We start from the raw sequence: 23571 nt of genomic DNA on the forward strand, positions 1-23571 counted from the left end.
CTTTATCATAAAAAATGTTGTTCAAAATTCTTATATCTATGAATTCATTAATTGAGAAAGGATAAATGTGTTTATAATCTATAAAATTAAATCGTTAGATTGAACCCATGACCTCAATGTTGATAGTATATACTTATTCTTGTTATGCTCATTTTGACTCGCACTCATATTGCATTATAACAAATTTAAAAATACAATATTAAATTAGTTGGTAGATATTAAAATTTATGAATGTGAACTGTTATCCACTAAACGGTCGATTTATGAGTCTAAACTGTTATCCATTAAATGGTTGTTTTGTTTAAGATTTTCTAGATGCCAGTAATTAAGAATAACTGGGAATTATAAACTTGGGAATAAGATTGATGAGAATCAAGAATGATTGCATGAAAATGCTATCTGAATTTTATGAAAATAAATTATCTTTGTATTTAATTTATAAAATTAATTATGACAACTCTATAAAATTTTATAGATTAATTGGTAAACAATAAATTCAATTCAAAATCTTGAGAAAAATGTTTTCTCGGGTAAATACCTAAATTTTCCAACCAAACAAGGATTTTATATATCCATGTCCATTTCCACTCTTTATTTTCTCAAACCAAACGGCCCATAAAATTTTGAGATTAAATTGTTGATTTCATGAATGTTCAACGATGAAGATTGATTTTTAACGGTACACTAAAAAAAATTGAAATGCAATGTATTGACATTTGTAAAATATTCTTTTATTTTTTTTGAGAAAGTCATGTTTTATGAGATGTGAAACGTAAATCTGAAAACGATATTCAATTAAAAATAAAATTGTAATTCATTTTCAATTATTTTTAATATTTATTCTGTTTTGGATCCCAACTTAATCTACGGTTCCAAACATGTTTAATAATTGTTACGGATAAAATATTAAATTTAATATTTTCGTGGATTTTGTAGTTTGTAATACATAAATACAAATTGTTTATTTAATAAAATAAGAAGTATTTTATTTGACATTTAGATAGCATTAACTCAATTCGATAAACTAAGATCCAAGATTGTTTAAATGTAACTTGAACAGTATGTGGTAGACATACAAATGAATCGTGTTCAAGTAATAACCTAAAAGGTTTGTAGTACATGGTTAAAGTTGGATACCTTATCTTGATGACACTGCGGATATGACCCATTTTGTAACTGTTATATGAGTTGCAAGTGTTACATACGATATGATTCATATTGTCCATGTGGAGACATGTGAGGGGGTGTTTTGTATAAAGAGTATATACAAGACTAAACCTGAAATGATTGGTTTCTCTGTATAACACCGTTACTCGAAGAAACAACATTTCACTAGGATGACCATTGATAACTTAACTTAAATCCTGAGTAAGTTGTGAACTTCTATCTATGAGGGCAATTCTTTGATCTGTATGGGTGAGAGTAGCCAATTTCATTGACTCAATATGCATACCATTTTTTGGATTTTTTCGAATATGGAATTGGGAGCACAGATACACAAGATGGAATTCACTCATTCTTATAGACAAGAAAAGTAGATAAATTGCTTCCTTAATAGCTAATCCCATATCTTGAACAATGAGGTTTCACCCTCTCATTGACCCCAAAGGGGTTAATTTTTATAGTTGGACTATAGACTGGTTGTTCATTAGAGGAATCAATAACATTTAAGAAGTTAGATGTAACTACAAGAATAAAACGATAATTTGACCTAGTTATAATTATGAGCAATTTGTGAACGTTCAACTTACTATTGATCGATTATATCTGTGAATACAAAAATATATTTACAGTGCGAAGAGTGCAGTTATCGATCTTTAATGGAGTAACCAACAATTAATGAATGTTGATTAATCTAGGTAAAAAGTTTAATTGATTATTCTCGTATCATTGGAGCTTATAATCTATAGGTCCGTAAGGTCCTCTTATTAGCTCATTAAGGATAAAAACAATTGCATAATTATTTTTTTGAATAATTTGAATTGTTCAAATTATTTATGGAAATTTAAGCAATTATTATATTAATATGATTGATATAATATATGAGTATATTGATATATTATAGTATATAGTTTGTGAGAGAGAAATATTTGAATGAGATTCAAATATTATTTGTATCAAAATTATAGGTTAAAATTTAATGTAAATATGATTCATATTAAAACTATAGGTTATAAGAATGAGTTACATTTTAATATGATTATAATGCATATTATATGGTTTATTAATTATATAACAAACCATATAATATACATATTGTATTATTATTAATTTAATAATACAGTTATAACTCCCTATGTAAGGGGAATTACTTTTATAGAACATGAGAGAGAGTATCCCTCACTTTTCTCTTATACTGTAGGTTATGGGACTAGAGGTCCCAAGATCGAAACCTGGCTCTAATACCAATTGAAGGAACATTTCCTTGATCCCAAGATCGAAACCTAGTTCTAATACCAATTGAAGGAATAGAATTCCCTGCGGAAGCGTGTGAACGTTATACAATTCGAACTCAATTAATAAATTGAAAATGCAAGATAAACATTCACAAAGCCTATGCATGCAATCTACATCATATTGAATATAATTGTTATATTATATGATTGTATGCATAATTAACATGTCCATGTATCATACTATAGTATAAAAGTTCTATTATATGGTTTTGTATGATAATGTGTTTATTTTCGTTACTTTATAATATATATGTTACATTATATAATGAAAATGAAATTGTGTTGAGCATGACATTATTTAGTATATATAAGTGCTATATTTCATGAATGTCATTAGATGCATAGTTATAAGTTTTAATTATTTCACTATTTTATAAGTGTTATAAGTTTAATTATTAAAATTAAAATCTATAATCAAGAGTTGCATGCAAATATATGTTTCAAATAATTTTAAATGGTATAAAATTTATTCACCTAGATCTATGTTAAAATTATTTCTAATATGATTAAAAGTATGTTAATCTTTTAATTTTCCTTTTAATAGGATTAATTTGACTAATAAAAGCTAAATTTATAAAATAATTGTCTATAAGGGACCATTGTCTAAGAAAAGTTCCGTCTAAGGTTGGGAGTTTTAAGCTGACGAAAATGGAATACCCCTACCTGGGAATCAATCTGGAAGGTGAATTAGACAAATATTTTATAAGCATGCAATAAATGATTCGATTTATTAAAGTGTTTAATAAATAAAATCATATATTGTTAAACTATTCAATATAAATGTTATATTGAGCACATTAACAATCAATTAGTTAAATTATTTAATCGAATTTATCTAAGTGTTAATAAACTCTAAGGTTCAAAACACTTAGAGGGAGGAAAAATATATATATGATATGACATTTTTTCCACTCACATTCCCCCTAAAAGTTCATGGTGTGAGATCCATGCTCGACCTCGGGTGCCTTGGACACACCCTCCCTTAGGAAAGTATTTGCATGGATTAATATCAAGGAGAATGGAGAAAGTGTATATAGTAAATGAGAAAATGATGTGTATCAACACATCTCTTTCATTAGTTTGTAATATTTTTCCGTGTTCGGCCTCGTGACACCTTAGGAGCGTCCCCTTTAGGAAGATGTTTGCATGGAAGGGGACAAAGCGAACTCAAAAAATGGATTAGATCATTGTAGCCAATTGCACCGATTATATTCTTCCTTAAGGCAGACTAATTGAGATGGGCTATAGAGTTGAAAATACAGGGTTACACTTATAAAAAAAAATTAAGATAGTTAATAATTTATTGACCAAATTAATGGTAATTAAATATTATAGGAATAAGAGTTATTTTAGTGTAATATTTAATTGAGAATGTCTCAATTTAGTGAAGGAATAAGTGTACACTCCAAGGTGGCATTTATTCTAAATCACTGAAGTATCATTGTAAAATCAAATGTTTTTAGGGTTAGTTAAGTGTTTTGCTAAATTGATTGGATTAAATGAATTTTTTCATTCATATCTAATATAAGTAATTTGTTTTTATCAGCAACCTATAATCATGACTAGTGCTATAATATCCTTACTTGGTGTTGATAAGTTAACCGACAAAAATTACACTAGCTAGAAAAATACGATAAACACAATCTTGGTCATCGACAACCTCAAATTTGTTCTAATAGAGGAATGTCCTCCAGCCCCTGGATTCAATGCATCACGAAATGTTCGTGATGCCCATGACAGGTGGACAAAGGCCAACATTAAGACTTGAGTCTACATTTCAGTAACTTTAATTGAATTCTTGGCAAAAAAGCATGAGACCATGCTCACAACACGCAAGATCATGGAGTCATTACATAAGATGTTCGGGCAATCGTCCAGACATCTCAAGCACGACGCTCTTAAGTTCATCTTCAACGCCAGGATGAATGAGGGATATTTGTTAAGGAACATGTCCTTAACATGATGGTCCACTTCAACGTGGCTGAGATGAATGGGGCTATCATAGATGAGTCCAATCAGATAAGCTTTGGAGACTCTTCCGAAGAGTTTTCTTCAGTTCCACAATAATCCTATCATGAACAAAATAGAATACAACTTTACCACCCTTCTCAACAAATTGTAGAATTACGAGTCCTTGATGAAAGTCAAAGGATACCACGGGGAGGCAAATGTTTTATCAATTCCTTGAAAATTTTCCATAGGGTTTCTATCTTTGGGACTAAGTCCGCGCCTTCTTCCTCAGGTTCCAAGAAATGGAAGAAGAAGAAGAAAGGTGGTAAGGAGAATAAAGCTAACCCACCAGCTACTGTCCAAAAGGGGAAAAAGGCCAAGGTTGCAAAAGAAACTTGTTTTCATTGCAACCAGGATGGACACTAGAAAAGAAACTGCCCAAAGTACTTGACTGAGAAAAGAAGACAAAAGAAGGTAAATATGATTTACTAGTTCTAAAAACCTATTTAGTAGAAAATGATGATTCTGTCTAAATACTTGATTCAAAAGTTACTAACCATATTTGTTCTTTATTATAGAAAAATAGTTTCTAGTAGCAGCTGCAGGCTGGAGACATGATTCTGCTGGTTGGGACAAGACATGTTGTCTCGACGGTTGCAATAGGAAGCTGGAAGTTGTTTTTTCAATTCAAAATATATATTGTTAGACAATGTTTATATTGTTCCTCATTTTAAGAGGAATTTGATTTCATTATCATGTTTATTGGAACAATATTATAATATATCTTTTGTTTGTGATAAAGCATTTATCTAAAAAGTGGTATTAATATTTTTTTAGTAATAAACGAAAACAACTTATATGTGGTAAGACCGTTGACATCTAAAATGCTCCATAACCTTGAAATGGTCAACCACACAAAATAAAAGACTAAAAGTTTCTTCAAAAGAAAATGACCATCTTTGGCATCTAAGAATGGATTACATAAATCTCAATAGGATTGAGAGATTGGTCATGAATGGACTTCTAAAAGAGTTAGAAGAAATTTTTTTATACTATATTATTATAAATGAAAATATTATTACTCAAGTAAATATTATTATATTCCAACATTCTTTATACTATATTATATATACCATTATTCATGAATTTAAATATGTGTAAATCAAACCTAAATATTTAAAATAATCTATACATAAATGGCACATGATTATTCAAATCAATCAAAATAGAATTTAAAAAATCTCAAAATTTTAATTTAATTTCCACATTTCTCATGCAATATACCTTATATCAATTTTATCTAATTTGTATTTTATTAAACGTTATTTTAAAAAATAAAAACAATTAATTCCACCTAGTTCAATGGATGAAAACAAGAGTATGTAAATATATTTCTATGCAACAATTTTAAACATTACAATACACGTGTTATTAAACTAGTAACCATAAGTGAGTATTAAATTTTTTATCAACATATCAATATTCTAATAGATATTTTCATATGTCCAAGAATTAATCATATTATGTCAAAATTAATCATAACATTGACATAAGAACAAGAATTTAATCTTGAGATCAGAAATAAGAAGTGAATTATTATTATTTTTGACATTATAAGAAATGAATTCATCTTTTTACTATATCTTATGAAAGGGATGAAATGAATAATAAACATTCTTGTTTACGAGAAAGATAAAATATTTATTTATCCATTACTCTTTTTTCTTTTTTATAGTTTTCATAAATATAATTTAATAAATCAATGCTGATTTAAAAAGTGAGTCCTATTTAATAACTTTTGGTGGTGTTTACTTATGTTTCGTACTTGATATTTGGGGTCTATTTCTAAATCTATAATAAAAATGTAAATTGATGACAAGCAAAACGTACTCAATTTAATTGTGTTTGAAAATTAGGCTAATTTAAAGGCCTAAAAAACCGAAAAAATCAAGGAAATCAACCAAACCGCACCAAAATGACTGGTTTGGTAGGTTATCTAGAAAAAAATTGGTTTTGTCAAGCCAGATGATCTACATCGACTCCCCACCGCTGTGATGGGGCCATGCTTTAGCAAATTACATCAAGGAATCAGAACCTTATCTCATCACCAACGCCCTCGAATGGCCACAACCTCACAAATTACCTCCTTTTCAATTCATCCTTAAGCAGAGAAAAGAAAACAATGGCAACTCTTCATTTTGTTCCATCCGCTTTCTCTCTACCAAAACGAAACCAACCCACCAAGCTTTCCAGACCCACAACCCATATAGGCTGCTCACGGCGGCGCTTGGTGGTCCGGTCATACAAAGTGGTGATCGAGCACGGGGGGAAGGCCACCGAGCTGGAGGTCGATGCCGACGAGAGCATATTGAACAGTGCATTGGACAATGGCTTAGAAATTCCTCACGATTGCAAACTTGGAGTGTGCATGACTTGCCCTGCTCGCCTTGTCAGTGGCACCGTCGACCAAAGCGAAGGTATGTTGAGCGATGACGTTGTGGAGCAAGGCTATTCGCTTCTTTGTGTGGCTTATCCTCGCTCAGACTGCCACATAAAAACCATCCCTGAGGAAGAATTGTTGGCACTTCAATTAGCCACGGCTAATGACTAAAAATCTTGAGTTCTTTGGATGGTTTTGTAGATTTAATTGTGATTTAGTTTAACTATATGGAAATCAATTGTTCTGGGATGTTGTCTCTCTTGGCTGTTGTTTGGTCATTTGGCAGGGTTTTTTATAATGAGCTGTATAATGGAATTGATGCATATTGTTAAAGAAATCCAACCCATTTCTCCATTTAGAGCTTCTAATTAATTGTTGGAAAGTAACATGTATAGAGATAGGATTTTGATAGACCAGGAATCGAAGTTCTTCAGAACAAAGTAATGAAAAACACTAAGTCGTAGAAGTTGGAACCACAACACTTCGATGGACGGAAGATAACAGCAATGAACAGCGGTCACGAACGGCAATCGTCAAAAAGTGGAACCTGCAAAACAGAAACTCGTTACAGGCTGAGTCGGGGATCTCGCTCTCTTTATAACATTTTGTTGCTCTGCCTAAATGTGTTTCCATGGAATTGCTACGATGTTGCCAGGATGAAATAGCCTAGAATAAATAATACTGTCTCGATCGGAGCTACACTGTATCCGACTGGAAAACTCACACTCTTCTAAATTGAGATGCTCGAAAAACCAAAATGGAAAGAAAGAAGAGGCCGAGAGAGAAAATGAAGATGAATTGAGATGTGTGAAATTGCTGAAAGACTTGTCCCTTTTATAGTCCTCGAGAGCCAACTGCAGCGCGCAACTAAGGAGAAGAGAAGCGCTCACAGTCGTGGAACGTGTGCGAGGACCACGTAACGAGCGGAAGACCTCTTCTTTTATTTAATAAAAATAATCACATACGCGCCTTGCCGACCAAACAGACAACGGCGGTGTGCGTGTGGGATGTCCACCATACCCACATTTGCCTATCTCCTCACTCCCTCTAAAATATGACTATCCCTTAGGTTCAAACCCACTAGGTGGGAGTATAAGAAGGAAATTCTACTTCCAAACTAAGCAATGTAGAATTCTCAAACAAGTCCTTTTTCCTTAAAACTTAAATTTTCACCAAGAAAACCAGCTATCAAGTTGTAGACTTACGTGAAGTTAAAATATACTATCATGTTGTGGATATCATGAAAATCTTAATCACAGTGATCAACTGGGTCATGATCATTCTACCTTCAAATTCAACATCATAAGCAACTGAATGAAGTTCACCATCAAGGATTAATGGAGATAGATATCTAAGACCTGGATGAACCATTTGTAATTTTATTGAATGATCTACCTAAAAAAAGAAAAAAAACAGGAAGCCAATTTAAAAAATCTAATGCTAATCCCACATCTACGTCAATATAGAATGTCCAGAACAAAAAAGAAAAAAAAAAATGAATACAAACAACCTGCAGTGAAGAAACGACTCTCATTGGAGCATATCATCAAACAGTTGGCGTGCATGCAATTTGATACTGCAAATTTGGACTACTTAACTTTGTGTAGTTTAAATTGACGTAAAAGTGAAACTTAAAAATGTATTAATTGCTAGATTAGTACCTAAAACTTGCAAAAGTTCGTCTGGCTCATAAGCATACTAGCCAACCCTAAAATATATTTTTGGTGAAGTTGAGGTTTCTGTCTTGTTCTCAGCTTTGGGTTTGAGAAATTCGAATAGGAAAGGGCAAAGAGTTGATACATAAGGTGAAGTGTTCGGTCCATTTATTCAATGCACCTAAAAAGAAGACGACGAAGTTAGACAACAAAAGAGCTCATAAAGGTAGCAAGGTCGCATGCCCAATGTGTACTACAATCAATAGTACAGAGAAAGCTTTATGTGCCTAAGCTTGAACGAAATTCCCACCTCGACGGGTTTGAATGTTTGCAACAAGAATGAACCTAATTTTAGGATTATTGTCTCTTTTGATCAAATCAATCGCAAAAGCAATTCAACTTGGTGAGGAAAACAATTTTCAATAACTTATTGAGGAATCATTATTGCCCTTTATTGGGCTGCACATTATTATAAAAAAAAAATTATATGTATACAATGACTTATATATTATGTGGATAATTTGACATATTTGATTTTATGAAATTAAAAAACTAACCTAATGGGATTAGATTTTTTTTTTTTTTTTTTTTAAAGATACATTTCTCCTCCCTCTTCATATCTCAATCTTTGTGTGTTTTTTATTCTAGAAATGAGAATAACACTCTCTATTTAGGGTCTAATTCTTTGAAGTAAACAAGTCCTTATATCATGAAACGACGAATTGAAGAATCTACGGTATTGGGATTGGAGAACATTTAAAATTATTTGGGACATACATTCATCATGTAATAATCAAGTAAGTATTCATTCCTTTACCATATATATTTTGTTTGATTTAATTATCCTATTAAGATCATTTTCTGTTAATAGCTTTCGTATTTGAGTTTAATTGAGAAAATTAAACATTTTGGTATGAGAGCGGTCTAATATGAATTAAATAACCAATTTAGGGTTTATAAGTATTGGGATTGGTGTCTTAAATCTCTTGGTTCTCGTAGTTTATAAATTTTATGTACAAATTATTTATTTAATAATATAAAGAGTTATTTTATTCGATATTTATATTGCATTAACTCAATCTAATAAACTAAGATTCGAAGTTATCTTATGTAGCTTGAACATGTATGTGGTAGACATATAGGTGGATCATGTTCAAGTAATAACCTAAATGGTATGTAGCATATGGATAAGGTTGTGTGCTTTATCTTGGTAACACTATGGATATGACCCAATTTGTAAATATTATAAGAGTTGTAAGTGTTACAAACGATGTGATGTAAATCAATGTGGAGACATGCGAGTTGAGGTATCCTATACAAAGAGTTTGTATAAGACCGGACCGCAAAACGATTAATCTCTTTTTATAACATCGTTAATTGAAGAGATTAACATTTCCTAGGATGACCATAGGTAACTCGACCTCAATTCTGAGTGAGTTATGAACTCCTATCTATAAGGATATTCCTTTGATCTATAGGGGTGAGGGTGACCAGTTTCGCTAACTCAATATGCCTACCATTTTGGGATTTGTCCATGTAGGGAGCTGAACATAGCTACACAAGATGGAATTCACTCATTCCCATTTTTAGGGTAAAAGTAAAGGAGTTGATCTCTTAAGGACTGATTTCGAGTCTTGAACAATGGAGCCTCGCCCTCTCATTGGCCTGAGATGAATTTAGTTTATAGTTAGACTATGAACGAATTGTTCATTAGAGGGAGCGATGATATTTAAGGAATTAGAGGTAATTACAGGGGTAAAACAATAATTTGACCCAGTTGTAATTATAGGCAATTCGTGAAAAGTTACTTATTATTGATTGGTTATATCGGTGGACATAAAATTATATTTACAATGCGAAGAGTGTAGTTGTGGATCTTTAGTGGAGTGACCTGTGAATGAATGTTGATTATTTTAATTAAAGAGTTTAATTAATTAATCTAGTAGCATTGGAGCTTCTAATCTGTTAGTCCACTAGTCCCCTTTGCTAGTTCACTAAGGATAAAACAAAGAATAAGAAGTTAGAATAATTTGAATTGTTTGAATTATTTAAGGAAAATATAAGAATTAATTATATAATTGTGATTAATATAAAACACATTGTATAATGATACATTATAGTATATAGTTAATTATAAATATGATTTATAATTAAAACTATATGAGATAATATATTTGAATGAGATTCAAATATTAATTATATGAATGAGATTCATATAATACTATAGGTTAAAATTAATGTGAATAACATTCATATTAAAACTTTTGGTTACGAGAGAGTTACGCATTTTAATATGATTTAAATGCATGTTTAATTAAAATTGTGATATTTAATTAAATTTTGTAATTAATAATAAGATTAATTATTATTATTATTATTATTATTATTATTTAATTTTATGATTAATTAATGAAATTAATTAATTAAAATTAAAATTTGATTTTGATTTTAATTAAATTAATAAATTAAATAATATTAAAAATAACTCCCATACAGGGAGTTAATATACTCATGTCTTTTTTGTGTAAATTCTTTGTATGAAATAAGAGAACACAGAATCACACAAAAGAAAACTCTCAACCTCTCTCTCACAATTCCTATGTATTTTTCCTTTAATCTTCCAAAACAAATAAGGACCCCACAATCCATTCCTTAACGGAGAATAGCAAGATCCCCATGATGGTGCCTAGAGAATGTTCTTGTTTGTTGGGAGTTTCATTCGTGGAGAGGAAGAACATCGAAGAAAAATCTTCAAAGGTAAGTTTTCTGCTTCTTAGTATTTTTCTTTCTTCCAAAGTATGTTTAATTATATGTTTATCATGTCTACTGCATCTCTGTATCTTTTTCTCTGTTTTCTTGAATTTCAAATGATAAAATTTTAAGGTACAAGATGTTCAAACGCTTTTGCAGTAGAATTCGATTCCTTCGTTGAGAATTTGGGTATTTTCTCATTTGAAGTTACTTAATTAAGACTAATGGTGTTAGTTAATTTATGGCTCAATTTCGATACATCAAATGAAATTCCTCCAGAATGCGTACGAGTTACATCAAATCGATTTCGACCGAATTGTGTATTGGTGGTCATGGAATTGGTGGGCATGAAATTAGACTCTCATCAGAGAAACATTGCCTCAAATCTCCGTAATTTGTTACATATATGGGAGTGAGATTTGGTGTTTTAGTTTAATAATGAATTAATTTAAGTATTATAATTATATTATTAAATTAATATTTTAAGTTTACATGATTTAAATCCTTAATGTTTTAGTTAGTGTGTTAATCACTAAAGTAACGCACTCAGAATTGATTAAATGATTTAAATTATTTTATAAATATTTATTTGATATAGTATCATAAATGTCATTTAAGATTGATAAACATTTATAATTATTAACATGAAGTTTTACGATTACCCAAAGGTAGATCTTACTCATTTAATAAAAATTGAAGTAGGGTATGAATTTTGTTTAATCAATATATAATGTATATCCTAAGATGACTTGTATATTAAAGTAAACTTAGTGATGTGACCTTATGTTTGTTATATGAATGATGCATGATTGAAGCTTGTTGGTTGTGTTTAGATTTAGTCTAAAAACAAATTTAAACGCAAAGTTTTGGTATATATTATAGTCTGAATTGTGGTTTAAATTCAAAGCAATTAATATATGAGATATAAATTTTAGTGGTTTATACTATGTCAAATATGACTGCCAGTGGTATTAAGTTTAATGGACAAAACTATGATGACTGGATTGAATATATCAATTTAAATGTTGGCCTTTTGGGACTCGATTCAGCTCTAGTTATGGATGAGCCCATTAAACCAACCAATACTAGTTCAGAGGCAAACAAGAAACTGTGGGAGAATTGAGAGAGGTTGAATAGGCTTTTGATGATCTTTCTTAAGCTCAATATAGTGCCTAATGTTAAGCCTTCCTAGCCTATTGTAGTGAGGGAATTTATTACTAAAATTAAGAAGTATACTATGACAGACATTGTGGACGTCTATTGTTGCTGCTCTTATTGATCTATCTAATAGAGAGTACTTTACAACTCAATCAATGGAAGTACACATTACTCACATGGTGAACACCTACAACCGACTTAAAAGTTTGAATCATGTAAAGGTGATAATTTCAAGCAATTTCGGAGAATTTACAACCAACCTAAGGAAAAATGGTCTCTTACGGACACTAAGATCATGTTCATTCAGGAGGAGACAAAGCAAAGGAAAGACTTTAAGTCAAACTTCCCCAAGCCAACTTTACTTATCGTGGTAATTCAAATGTTGGTTCTAGTGGCACCCATGCTCTAAGTAGGAAATGGAAGAACAAGGGAAAGCAACTATTTAAGGTGCAGCCCAATAAAGGGCAAGAAGTAGTTACAAAGATTCTGAAATGTTTCTAGTGCAACAAACCTGGGCACAAGAAGGTTGATTGCCAAACAAGGAAGGAATGGTTTGAAAAGAGATGAATCTAATTTAGGTACCTTCTAATACTTGGTGGCTTGATACTAGTGCAACCACTCAGGGTTTTAATGTTATGTAGGGTTACCTAAATCTCCACCAAATACTAGAAGGTGAAAGCTTTCTATTTATGGGAAACAAAATGAAGGTTAGAATTGAAGATGTAGGACATATAGAATTGTGTTAGACATAGGCTACTGTCTCGATCTACAAAAGTATCCTTAGTGCTCTAAAAATCTTATTTTTATTTATAGGTTGGATGTTTTAGGATTTGATTTTAAGATTGGACATAGTTGTTTTTCATTGTATCATGGAACAAACCTATGTGGTACTGGTTTATTGTTCGATACTTTGTATTGTTTCAATCTAAATTCTACCTTTGTTAATTCCCTGTTTAATGTTGAATGTGATGTTGGTATGAAAAGGAACACATGCATTTATCAAAACAGCCTGCCACAAGGAGTAGTGGATTACTCTATTTAATACATACATATATTTGTGATACTTTCGACATACCATCTTAGGACGGTGAAAGGTATTTCATCACCTTCATTAATGATTATTCTAGGTATTTTTACCTATATATATTACATGAAAGAACTCAATTAGTTGATGTCCTCGAGACATTCATTACGAAGATTGAAAGGCAGTTAAATGGAAATGTTAAGGTAATACGTTCTAATAGAGGTGGTGAATTATGGAAAGACATTGGAAGTTGGACAAATTCCAGGTCCATTTAAGAAATTTGAGTTTAAAGACATTTGTGGCAGTATACAATGTCTGGATCACCACATCAAAATGGTGTAACAGAAAAGTGTAATCGTACATTGATGGAAATGGTGAGGAGTATGGTGAACAATAGTTCAATACCTATTTCATTGTGGATGTATGCATTGACGACAACCACATACATATTGAAAGGTACATAGTAAAGCGGTTCTGGAAGGAATCGAATTCCCCAGCGGAAGCGTTTGAAATCTATTTTGGAAATCAAGGAAAAATGGAGAAACATACAATATACAAGATAAACATAAAACTGATAAGCATGTTGTACAGATGATAGAGATATTAGAAGAACTAACCTTTGAAGACCGTCTTCAAGTCATTCTTCTCTGAAACTCACAAATAGTCACGAACTCCTCTGCACTGACTTCTCCCTCGAACTTAATGTATAAGAACACCTCCATTGGACCTTTCTTGCTATTCTCCAAAATAAGAATCCAAGATGTATCGGCTCCTTGATTTTGGTAAAGGAAGTCAATTTGAGAGGGGGAGAGATTTCTATCCACTAGAGAGGAAGTTGAGTAAAAATCATACTTTTCGAAGAACTCTATTCCTCTGTGTTTCAACATCACAGAACTGTTCTGTGAATCTTCATGTGAAAGGAGATAACTCCCCTCAACTTCACATTGACTCCATTTCTAATGGATGAGGAGTTAACATTAATATCTAATTTAATATTAAATTAAATTAAAATTAATGTCACATTTGAATCATATTTAAATGTATTTCCTCTCATATAATATAGTTTTAATATGAACCTCATTCATATTAAACTTAACTTATAGGTATAATATGAATCTCATTCATATTAAACTTAACCTATAGGTATAATATGAATCTCATTCATATTAAACTTAACCTATAGATATAATATGAATCTCATTCATATTATTTAATATTTGGATCTTATTCAAATACATTATTCTCTCATACAACTTATAGAATTAATATGAATCTCATCACATTAATTTTAACTTATAGTTTTATATGAATCTCATTCATATAAATAATATTGTATCTTATTCAAATATTTATCTCTCTCATATATAGTATTAATTATAAATCATATTTATAATTAACTATATATTATAATGTATCTATATATATATATTAATTCTATCTTATACATTTAATTCCCTTATTTAATTTGAACAATTCAAGTTAATCCAAAATTAATCGATTGTTATTTTTACCCTTAGTGAGCTAGCAAGGGGACCTAATGAACTTATAAATTAGAAGCCCCAATGATACGATATTAATTAACTAAATTCTTTAATTAAATTAATCAACATTCATTAACTGCAGATTAAAGACCCACAACTGTATTCTTCGCACTATAGAAATATTTTTGTATTCATGGATGTAACCAATCAACAGTAAATTGACCCTTCACGAATCACTCGTAACTACAATTAGGTCAAATTACTGTTTTACCTCTGTAATTACATCTAACTCCTTAAGTACCACTGATATCCCTCTAATGAACAAACAGTTTATAGTCCAACTATAAACTAATCCCTCTCAAGTCAGTGAGAGAGTGATACCTCATTGTTCAAGACCCGGAATCAGCCCTTAAGAGAGTAATTCATCTACTTACCCTAAAGATGGGAATGAGTGAATTTCATCTTGTGTAACTATCACTACAAGAAATAAGAGATATAATAGCTAACACAAAATGTTATACTAGAATTTTTATAGCCTTTTTCAAAGATCCTGACAGTTCATGTTATTAAAAGTTCAGGACTTTTAATATCATTTTTTATTAGCTATGCCGAATGCTCTTAAAAACCTTAAAAATATAGCATATTTAGCTTGTTATGTAAATATATAATAGCTTTACTTATTAAAGCTATAATAAGTTTTATAGCTAATAAAATGTGCTATTATCACTTTGTAATAGTTTTTAAAAAGTTATTATAAGTTTCTATAAGGCTTTTGTATGCAATATTATGAGATTCTTTATAGCTTTTTCTTTATGTTATTAAAAGCTTTTATAGCGTTTTTGTCAATTATATAGTACCAAATGTCAAAATGACCGTTTTTAGCCAATTTTTGTGATTTAAAGCGATATCAATGCCATTTCACTAATATTCATCAAATATCAAGTAAAACGATTCAATATTTTAACAAAACTAAATGATAGCTACAAAACATACCTGTGCTATATATAATAAAATATCATAACTTTCATTTCATAATGGAAAATTTATAATTAATTACCTAATACATTTGGTTATATCTAATACAATGGAAGAAAGTCATAGAGTAATTTCTCCAAAGTGAGTAGACAAAATACAAGATTCACCAAGTTTTGAAGATTAAAGTAATGAGTATAAAATTCAAAGGCCAAGTGAGTTGTCATCTCCATCCATATGTAAAACCTCATTCTATTAATCTACAAAAATAAACCAACAAAAAAATCAAATATAGTTAGAGTTATCATTGTTCAATTAAAATATAAAAATCACTTAGAAATTAGTGTCACAAAGACTCAACTAATCACTACTTCGTATGCACCCTTCCTCCCGAACACCATCTAGCCCAACCCCTCCCCTCACCCACAACCATAAAAAAAAAAAAAAAATCAATTAAGGATTAGAAACAATTCTATCTCAAATAATTTAACAAATTTTGGAGTGGTGCAGACTGCTACGTATACTCAAAACTTTCAAGCAAAAACAACAAAGCTATATTTTTGTACTCGTACATTCCATAGTTATTTCAAACAAACCAATATCAACAAACTCCAAAAACAAGACATAAAGAGAATTATCTACATAAAAGACATGTTTCTAGGAATAGGAAAAAAAAACTATCATTCATCATGTAACCTTCCTCAGGAGAATCATTACAATTTATCTTATAACCTATTTTCTATGTTTTATAATTTAATTAAGGTTCACAAACATAACAAGATATAATTATACCGATCTTTAACAAAATAACATGGTGCTTTTGTGACTATAAACTGCTAAAGTGAAGTATTAAACTGACAAAGATGGAACCAATCAAATAATCAAGTATAAAAAGTGAGGAATGGTTTAACCTAATCAACTTACAAATTCAGAATCTTATATAGGACACAAAAAGTGAAATAACGAAAATCTCCCTTAAGAGTAAAGACAAATCCAATGACATGATCAACCCCATGAGTAGCACACATTAAAAAGAGCATAGAGAACACAATTTGTTCTCAACAAATATCACCAACTTATGAGAAAAACAAAGAGGAAAACGTAACAATGACACAATTGGTTCATGTATCTAACCTACCAATCAAATAGAGCATGGAGAGCATTTTTTCTAGTATCAATGATATGACCATATCACAAATAAAGTTGTAACTTACACTTGAGTACTTTTCAAGCAAACATGTATGCAGGGAGTATTAAGGATTCATTGAAATAAATGGATAAATATTACTTACTTGATAATCCATTACATTTCTAATCATTTAATATTTATTTCACTTACTCTTTTAATAGTTAGCTTGATCATTTTTATAGCATTTAGGAATTTATTACCAACAACGTTCTCCAAGGCCTACAAAAGAGAGGGAGATAGAGATAGTTATAGAAATTAGAACCGGAAGAGAAGTAGAAAACAATAAAAGCCATATGTTTTGAATATAATTTATCAACTTGGTTAAGAGAACATCGAACATTATTTTAGGAAGGTAGATATCAAAAATAATATTATGGATTTGGTCTATTCATTCATGGAATTACCACAAGACAAACCATCTGTCTCTTTGTCTATCAAATGTACATGCAGATCAGAGAACTAAGAAGTTGCTTCTATCCATACTGTAGGAGGCATAGCATCTTTGATTGTGGTTAGAAGGAAGTTAGGAAAATTTAAACCTACAAATAGCCTAAATGTTAAATTGACTTTGTACATAAAAGATGTTTTACCACAGTCATAGCAAATATTATCAAAATAAAATAGAGACTACTTATCTTCCACAGAGAGGCTAAGAAATTAGCAACGTAGATGGCAGAGTGAAGAGAGTGAGAAAAGTGGAGGAAAATCGAGAAGCTGTCCATTGAAATTCCTTTTTTACAAGAAAACTATCTTCCAGACTTATTTTTATACTGTAGCGAGAGAGAGAGAGAGATTCACCAGCACCAAACATGATTGGAACATGGGCCAATGAGAAATTTGCTCTCATCAATCATCGCCATGGTAGAGTTCCTAAGGGACCAAGGGATCGCTCAAATTCTTTCATCGGCTTTGACGATGGGGTTCGCTCGAGTTATCTCCTCTCTTCTGATTGATTTGAAGTTGAAGTGTTGAATTTGTATTCTAAATCTCGTGGATCTTATAGTTTGTAATTTATAAATACAAATGATTCATTTAATAAAATTAGTATTTTATTCGACATTTAGAATGCTTTAACTCAATCCAATAAACTAAGATTTAAAATTATTTTGTGTAGCTTGAACAGTATGTGGTAGACAAATAAGCTAAGTGGATTATGTTTAAGTAATAACCTAAAAGGTTTGCAATATATAGATAAGGTTGGGTGGCTTATCTTAGTGGCACTGCATATACGTCCCATTTTATAAGTGTTACAAGAGTTGTAAGTGTTACAAACGATTTGATCTGAATCGTTCATATGGAGAAATGTGAGTGAGGATATTCTGTACAAAGAGTTTGTATAAGACTGGATCGAGAAATGATTCATCTCTCTTTCTAACACCGTTAATTGAAGAGACTAACATTTCATAGGATGACCAAAGGTAACTCCATCTCAATTCTGAGTGAGTTATGGACTCCTATCTATGAGGGCAATCATTTTATTTGTATGGGTGAGAGTGACCCGAGTTTTCGACTCAATAAGTCTACCATTTTGAGAATTTGTCCAAATAGGGAGCTGGGAACATAATTCCACAAGATGAAATTCACTCATTCCCGCTTTCAGGAAAAGTAGATGAATTGCTCTCTTAGGTGCTAACTTCGAGTCTTGAACAAGGGGACCCTTCCCTCTCATTGGTTCGAGAGATATTTGTTTATGGTGGAACCATAAACAGGTTATTCATTAAAGGATTGGTGGGATTTAAGGAGAAATATATAATTACAGGAGTAAAATGGTAATTTTGACTCAATTATAATTACGAGTAATTCATGAAGGATCGACTTATTGATGACTAGTTATATCCATGAACACATAAATATATCTATAGTTCGAACAGTGCATTTGTGGGTTTTTAGAGGAGTGATCTACAATTAATGAATGTTGATTATATTAATAAAGGCTTTGATTAATTTAATCTCGAATCATTGGAGTTTCTAATCTTAAGTCCATTAGGTCCCCTACTAGCTCATTAAAGGTAAAACAAGGATTAATCAATTTGGGAATAATTTAAATTGTTCAAATTATTTTAGGACATTTTATATTAATAAAGACTAATATAAAGTATAATGTATAATGATACATTATAGTACACATGTAGTTATAAATATGATTTATATTTAAAATTATATAATATGAGAGAATAATATTTGAATAAGATTCGAATATTAAATTAATATTAATTGAATTCATATTAAACTATATAGTTAAGTTTAATATGAATTAGATTCATATTAAAATTATAGATTTAGAGAGATATATGCATTTTTATACGATTTAAATGCATGATTAAATAAATATGTGATATTTACATTAATTAAGTAATAGTTAGTTAATTAATTAATATTTATTTAATTATTTATATATAAATATGATTTAATATATAGATTAATTAAATTAATTAGTTAATTACAGTCATGCACAGGAATGGAGAGTAGGGCGAGGGAGTTCTTTTCCCCTCACGTTAGTTTCTGAGTTAAAAAAACACAGAAAAGAGAATTCTGCTGGTTCTCTTGATCTCTCACTCTTAATCACATCTCTCTATGTTCTCTTTCAAAAGAAAAAAAAGAAGAATTTCCCCGTAGAGTTTTGGATCCACCATCCTTGATCCTCCTTGAGAATAGTCGGATAACCTCTTGGTGGTGTCTTGCCATTCGTGTTCTTAAGATTTGTGTAGAGGAAATTCACAGAGTTTTTTTTTTTTTTTTTTTTTTTTTTTTTTTTTAGGGATTTGGGCTTAAAAAGTATTGTTTCTAATTTCTCCTAATTGCATGCTTAACCTCTGCTTTTCATGTAAGTCAATTATGTTTTTCCATCCCAATTTCAAAGATAAAAGTGATTACATGCGTCCACATTGGGATTTAATCCCTTCAATTGGTATCAAAGATAATGAGATTGTCTTTACTTTTGGTTTATGGTGCATGTTTGCACGAGATTTTTGGAAAAACTTGTTTCGTGGAGTTGAACTTGTGTTGATATTGATTTGATGCGGATGTGGTTTGATCTCTAATACTTGATCATCTAATTCTCTCTCAGTTAAATGCATATGTTTGACTTGAGGAAGGAGAGGGTATGTTGTTCTTCAAGTCAAAGTTTTGAAAGAAACTTTTGATGGAATACACAAGCATGCAATGGAAGCAAACAGAATCAATAAACAATCTAATTACATTTAATTTGAGTTCTAAAACATGCTATTTCAAAAAAAAACTAAAGTGGGTTTCAAGTTGAACCTTACATTTGATGAAATCTTCCAATTTCAAGCTGCTCTTCACTCCAATTAAGCTCCAAATCGACAGTGAACCACCAAGAGATCTTCTCTACTATTCCCAGCCTTTAATTTAAGTAGTGGAACTCAAATTTGAGTGAATTTGGTGAAGAAAATTGAGAGAGTTTTTGAGGAAGAAGATGAAGTAGCAGAAAACTAATTTTTCCAGCTGAATCTTTTCTTCTTTCAATTCTCAGTGTTTTATTAACCTTCCGCATGCAAGCATTTCATCAATGGAATTGGCCAGCAACTGCTTCAACTAAATGTGGGATTTGTGTATGCTTGTAGGAATAACACCTCCTACTTGAGGTGTTTGTTGGCAAAACCAACTTAATCCAATTTTTTCAATTTTTCATTTCAAAATTCAATTAATTAAAAAAATGATTTAATTAATTCATAATTAATCAAATCTAAAATATCAAAATCCAATTTCTTAAATTTAATTAAAATTGAAAATTAATTTGCATTTTAATTAATTAAACATATTTAATTAATTAATTAACTTAATATCAAATATTAAATTAATCACACACTTAATAATTAAACATATTTAATTAATTAATTAACTTAATATCAAATATTAAATTAATCACACACTTAATTTTAAACATGTATCCTATTCATGTAATTAATATTTAAATCAACATTTAAATATTATAAACTCTCCAATTTCGTTTAATTTCAATAATTTAAATGTTAATTATATCATATATAATTATACAAACCCTAATTCGAATTTAAACCTATTCAAATTCAAACCCTAATTTCAATTTGAACAATTCAAATTGATATCATTCCAAATTCACTCAATTTAATAATTCAAGGTGTTTATGTTTTACGAGCTAGTAGAGGGACCTTATGGATCTACAGATCATGAGTTCCAACAATTAAGATTAATTGGTTAAAACTCGTTAGACTGAATTAATTAGTATTCGTTAATTATCGAGTCACACCACTATAGCTCGATAGTTGCACTCTCCTCACTCTAGATATATTTGTGTCCACATGATATAACCACCAGTAAATTGACCATTCACAGGTTGTTCATAATAACGGTTGGGTCAATATGCTGTTTTACCCCCGATATTACGTTTTGTTCCTTAAGTTCCAACTGATCCTCTAATGAACAATTGGTTTATGATCTAATCACCAAACCGAATCCCTCTCGAGCCAGTGAGAGGGTGTGGTCCCTTGTTCAAGACCTGGATTCAGTATTTAAGAGAACAACTTTTATCCTATCCCTAAATCGGGTAGGCGTGAATTTCATCTTGCACCATATGTCTCCAGCTATCTACCCGGTCTTACCCTAAAATGGGAGGCTTATTGAGTCGGCATTGTTGAGCCAACCCTCACCTATGCAAATCTAAGTATAATCCCGAATAAACAGGAGTTCATAGTTAGTTCAAGATTAAGATCGAGTTACCTAGGTCATCTAAGCGAAATAGTCAGTCTTAAACAGTAAACGACGTTATAAAGTAAGAGTGAATTATTTCTTGGAACGATCTTATGCAAACTCATTGCATACGACGCCCCCACTCCTCATGTCAATACATGAACGAATCAGGATCACTTTGTTTGTAGCACCTTTATAACAACTTGTAACCGCTATAGAGTAGGCCCCATCCAATAGTGTTACTAGAATAAGACACCCAACCTTATTCGTATACTATAGACCATTTTGGCTATTTACTCGAACTTCATCCATCTTTATGTCTCTACATAAAGTTCAAGTATTCATGTAATAGCCATGGATCTTAGTTTATTGGATTTAGACTGTATGAATGCAATTTTAAAGATTCAATAACAACTTTATTGAAGAAATGTTGAATAACATCTTTATTGATAATAGCATGTGTTTAAGTTTACAAACTACGAGTTTTATGATACACAACCCAACAACTTTGTATCTTCAAGAGACTTATGTCTTCAAGATTGTTGGGACCATTCTCTCCAGTCTCTCTAGATTGCAGAATTTCCTGTCCTCCTAAGGAAGAGAACTCCTCTATTTACAAAGTTTTAGTGGGCTTTATGGGCTTGGGCTTGATTGGTCAATGAACTTGGCTCATTAGCCCTAATTAATTGGATTTGAGCCTTATTTGACATTTGGGTAAAATTAAGTTTATTTTTGGGCTCAATTGAACTTTAGCCCAAATAATAATATCAAATTGGACAAAATTATTTTATTAATTTCAACGGTCACGAAGAAAACATATGACATCATCGGAATTTGTCAATTTATGGCCTCAATTTCAATTCGGGACACATGTCTCAAATTCAATTATTTGTAATTTCGTTATTAATTTGATAAATGACGTGGAATATGTGATTGGTCCAAAATTTTTTCCTTCAACAAATACCCTTTTCAAGATTTATGCATATTTATGGGTGGCTGAATCTTGAAAAAGATGAAATTGGAATTAAAATACAAGTAATTTGTTCTTGATCTCGATATGTTAAATTAATCAAACTATGAATTTAGTACATAAGTTTGATTAAAATTTGGAATATGGCCAAATTTTAATTTGAGATGAATTTGAAGTTTTATCCTGTTTAACTTGACGACAAAGCCTAAGCTTTAGTTTAAATTTGGGATAAAATTTGAATTATGCCCAAATTTTAGTTTGAGATAAATTTGAGATTTGTATCCACAATGTATTTTGATTTGAAGATAAAAGCTCAAAGTTGGATAAAATTTAAAATATGGTCAAATTTTATTTTGGAATAAATTTGAGGTATCGTCATAACTTAATTAGACTTGATAGAAGCCTAAATTTGGAGATTTGAATTTGTGATAAAATTTGGAATATGCTAAATTTTAATTTGAAGTTTTATCCACAATTTAAATTGACTTGAGAATACAGTAAGATGATTTTTTATTTATTTTTTATTTTTTGCAAAGATTATAGTGATGATTTGAATTTGGGATAAAATTTGGAATATGACCAAATTTTAATTTAGGATAAGTTGGAGATTTTACCTTGCAATTTTATTTTGGAAAGATAAAATCCTAAACTTGGGGATTTGAATTTGAGAGAAAATTTGGAATACGCCCAAATTTTAATTGAAAACTTTCCATAAATTTTGAGAGAAATTTTGAATGGTGAAAGATGAAATTAAGCTTAATTGGATAAATAGGGGAATTTTAGAATTTAATTTAGTAAAAAGGAGTGTTTTCAAAATATTTAAGGAAAAAGGGTTT

General features: G+C 30.6%; 1 protein-coding gene and 1 pseudogene across 1 annotated transcript; both read left to right on the forward strand.

The window, feature by feature from the left end:
• The window catches only part of LOC150038300 (secreted RxLR effector protein 161 pseudogene), a 98840-nt pseudogene that overhangs the window by 51197 nt on the left and 24072 nt on the right, over positions 1–23571 (forward strand).
• FDC1 (2Fe-2S ferredoxin-like superfamily protein) lies at positions 6478–7200 on the forward strand. The gene has a single exon (XM_039024997.2). It carries the CDS (start codon positions 6589–6591, stop codon positions 7015–7017), a length of 429 nt encoding a protein of 142 aa, XP_038880925.1. The 5' UTR covers positions 6478–6588; the 3' UTR covers positions 7018–7200.

This window comes from Benincasa hispida, chromosome 1 (genome assembly GCF_027475165.1).
Source record: "Benincasa hispida cultivar pf3 chromosome 1, pf3_genome.v1.1, whole genome shotgun sequence".
In the NCBI taxonomy this organism is placed as follows: domain Eukaryota; kingdom Viridiplantae; phylum Streptophyta; class Magnoliopsida; order Cucurbitales; family Cucurbitaceae; genus Benincasa; species Benincasa hispida.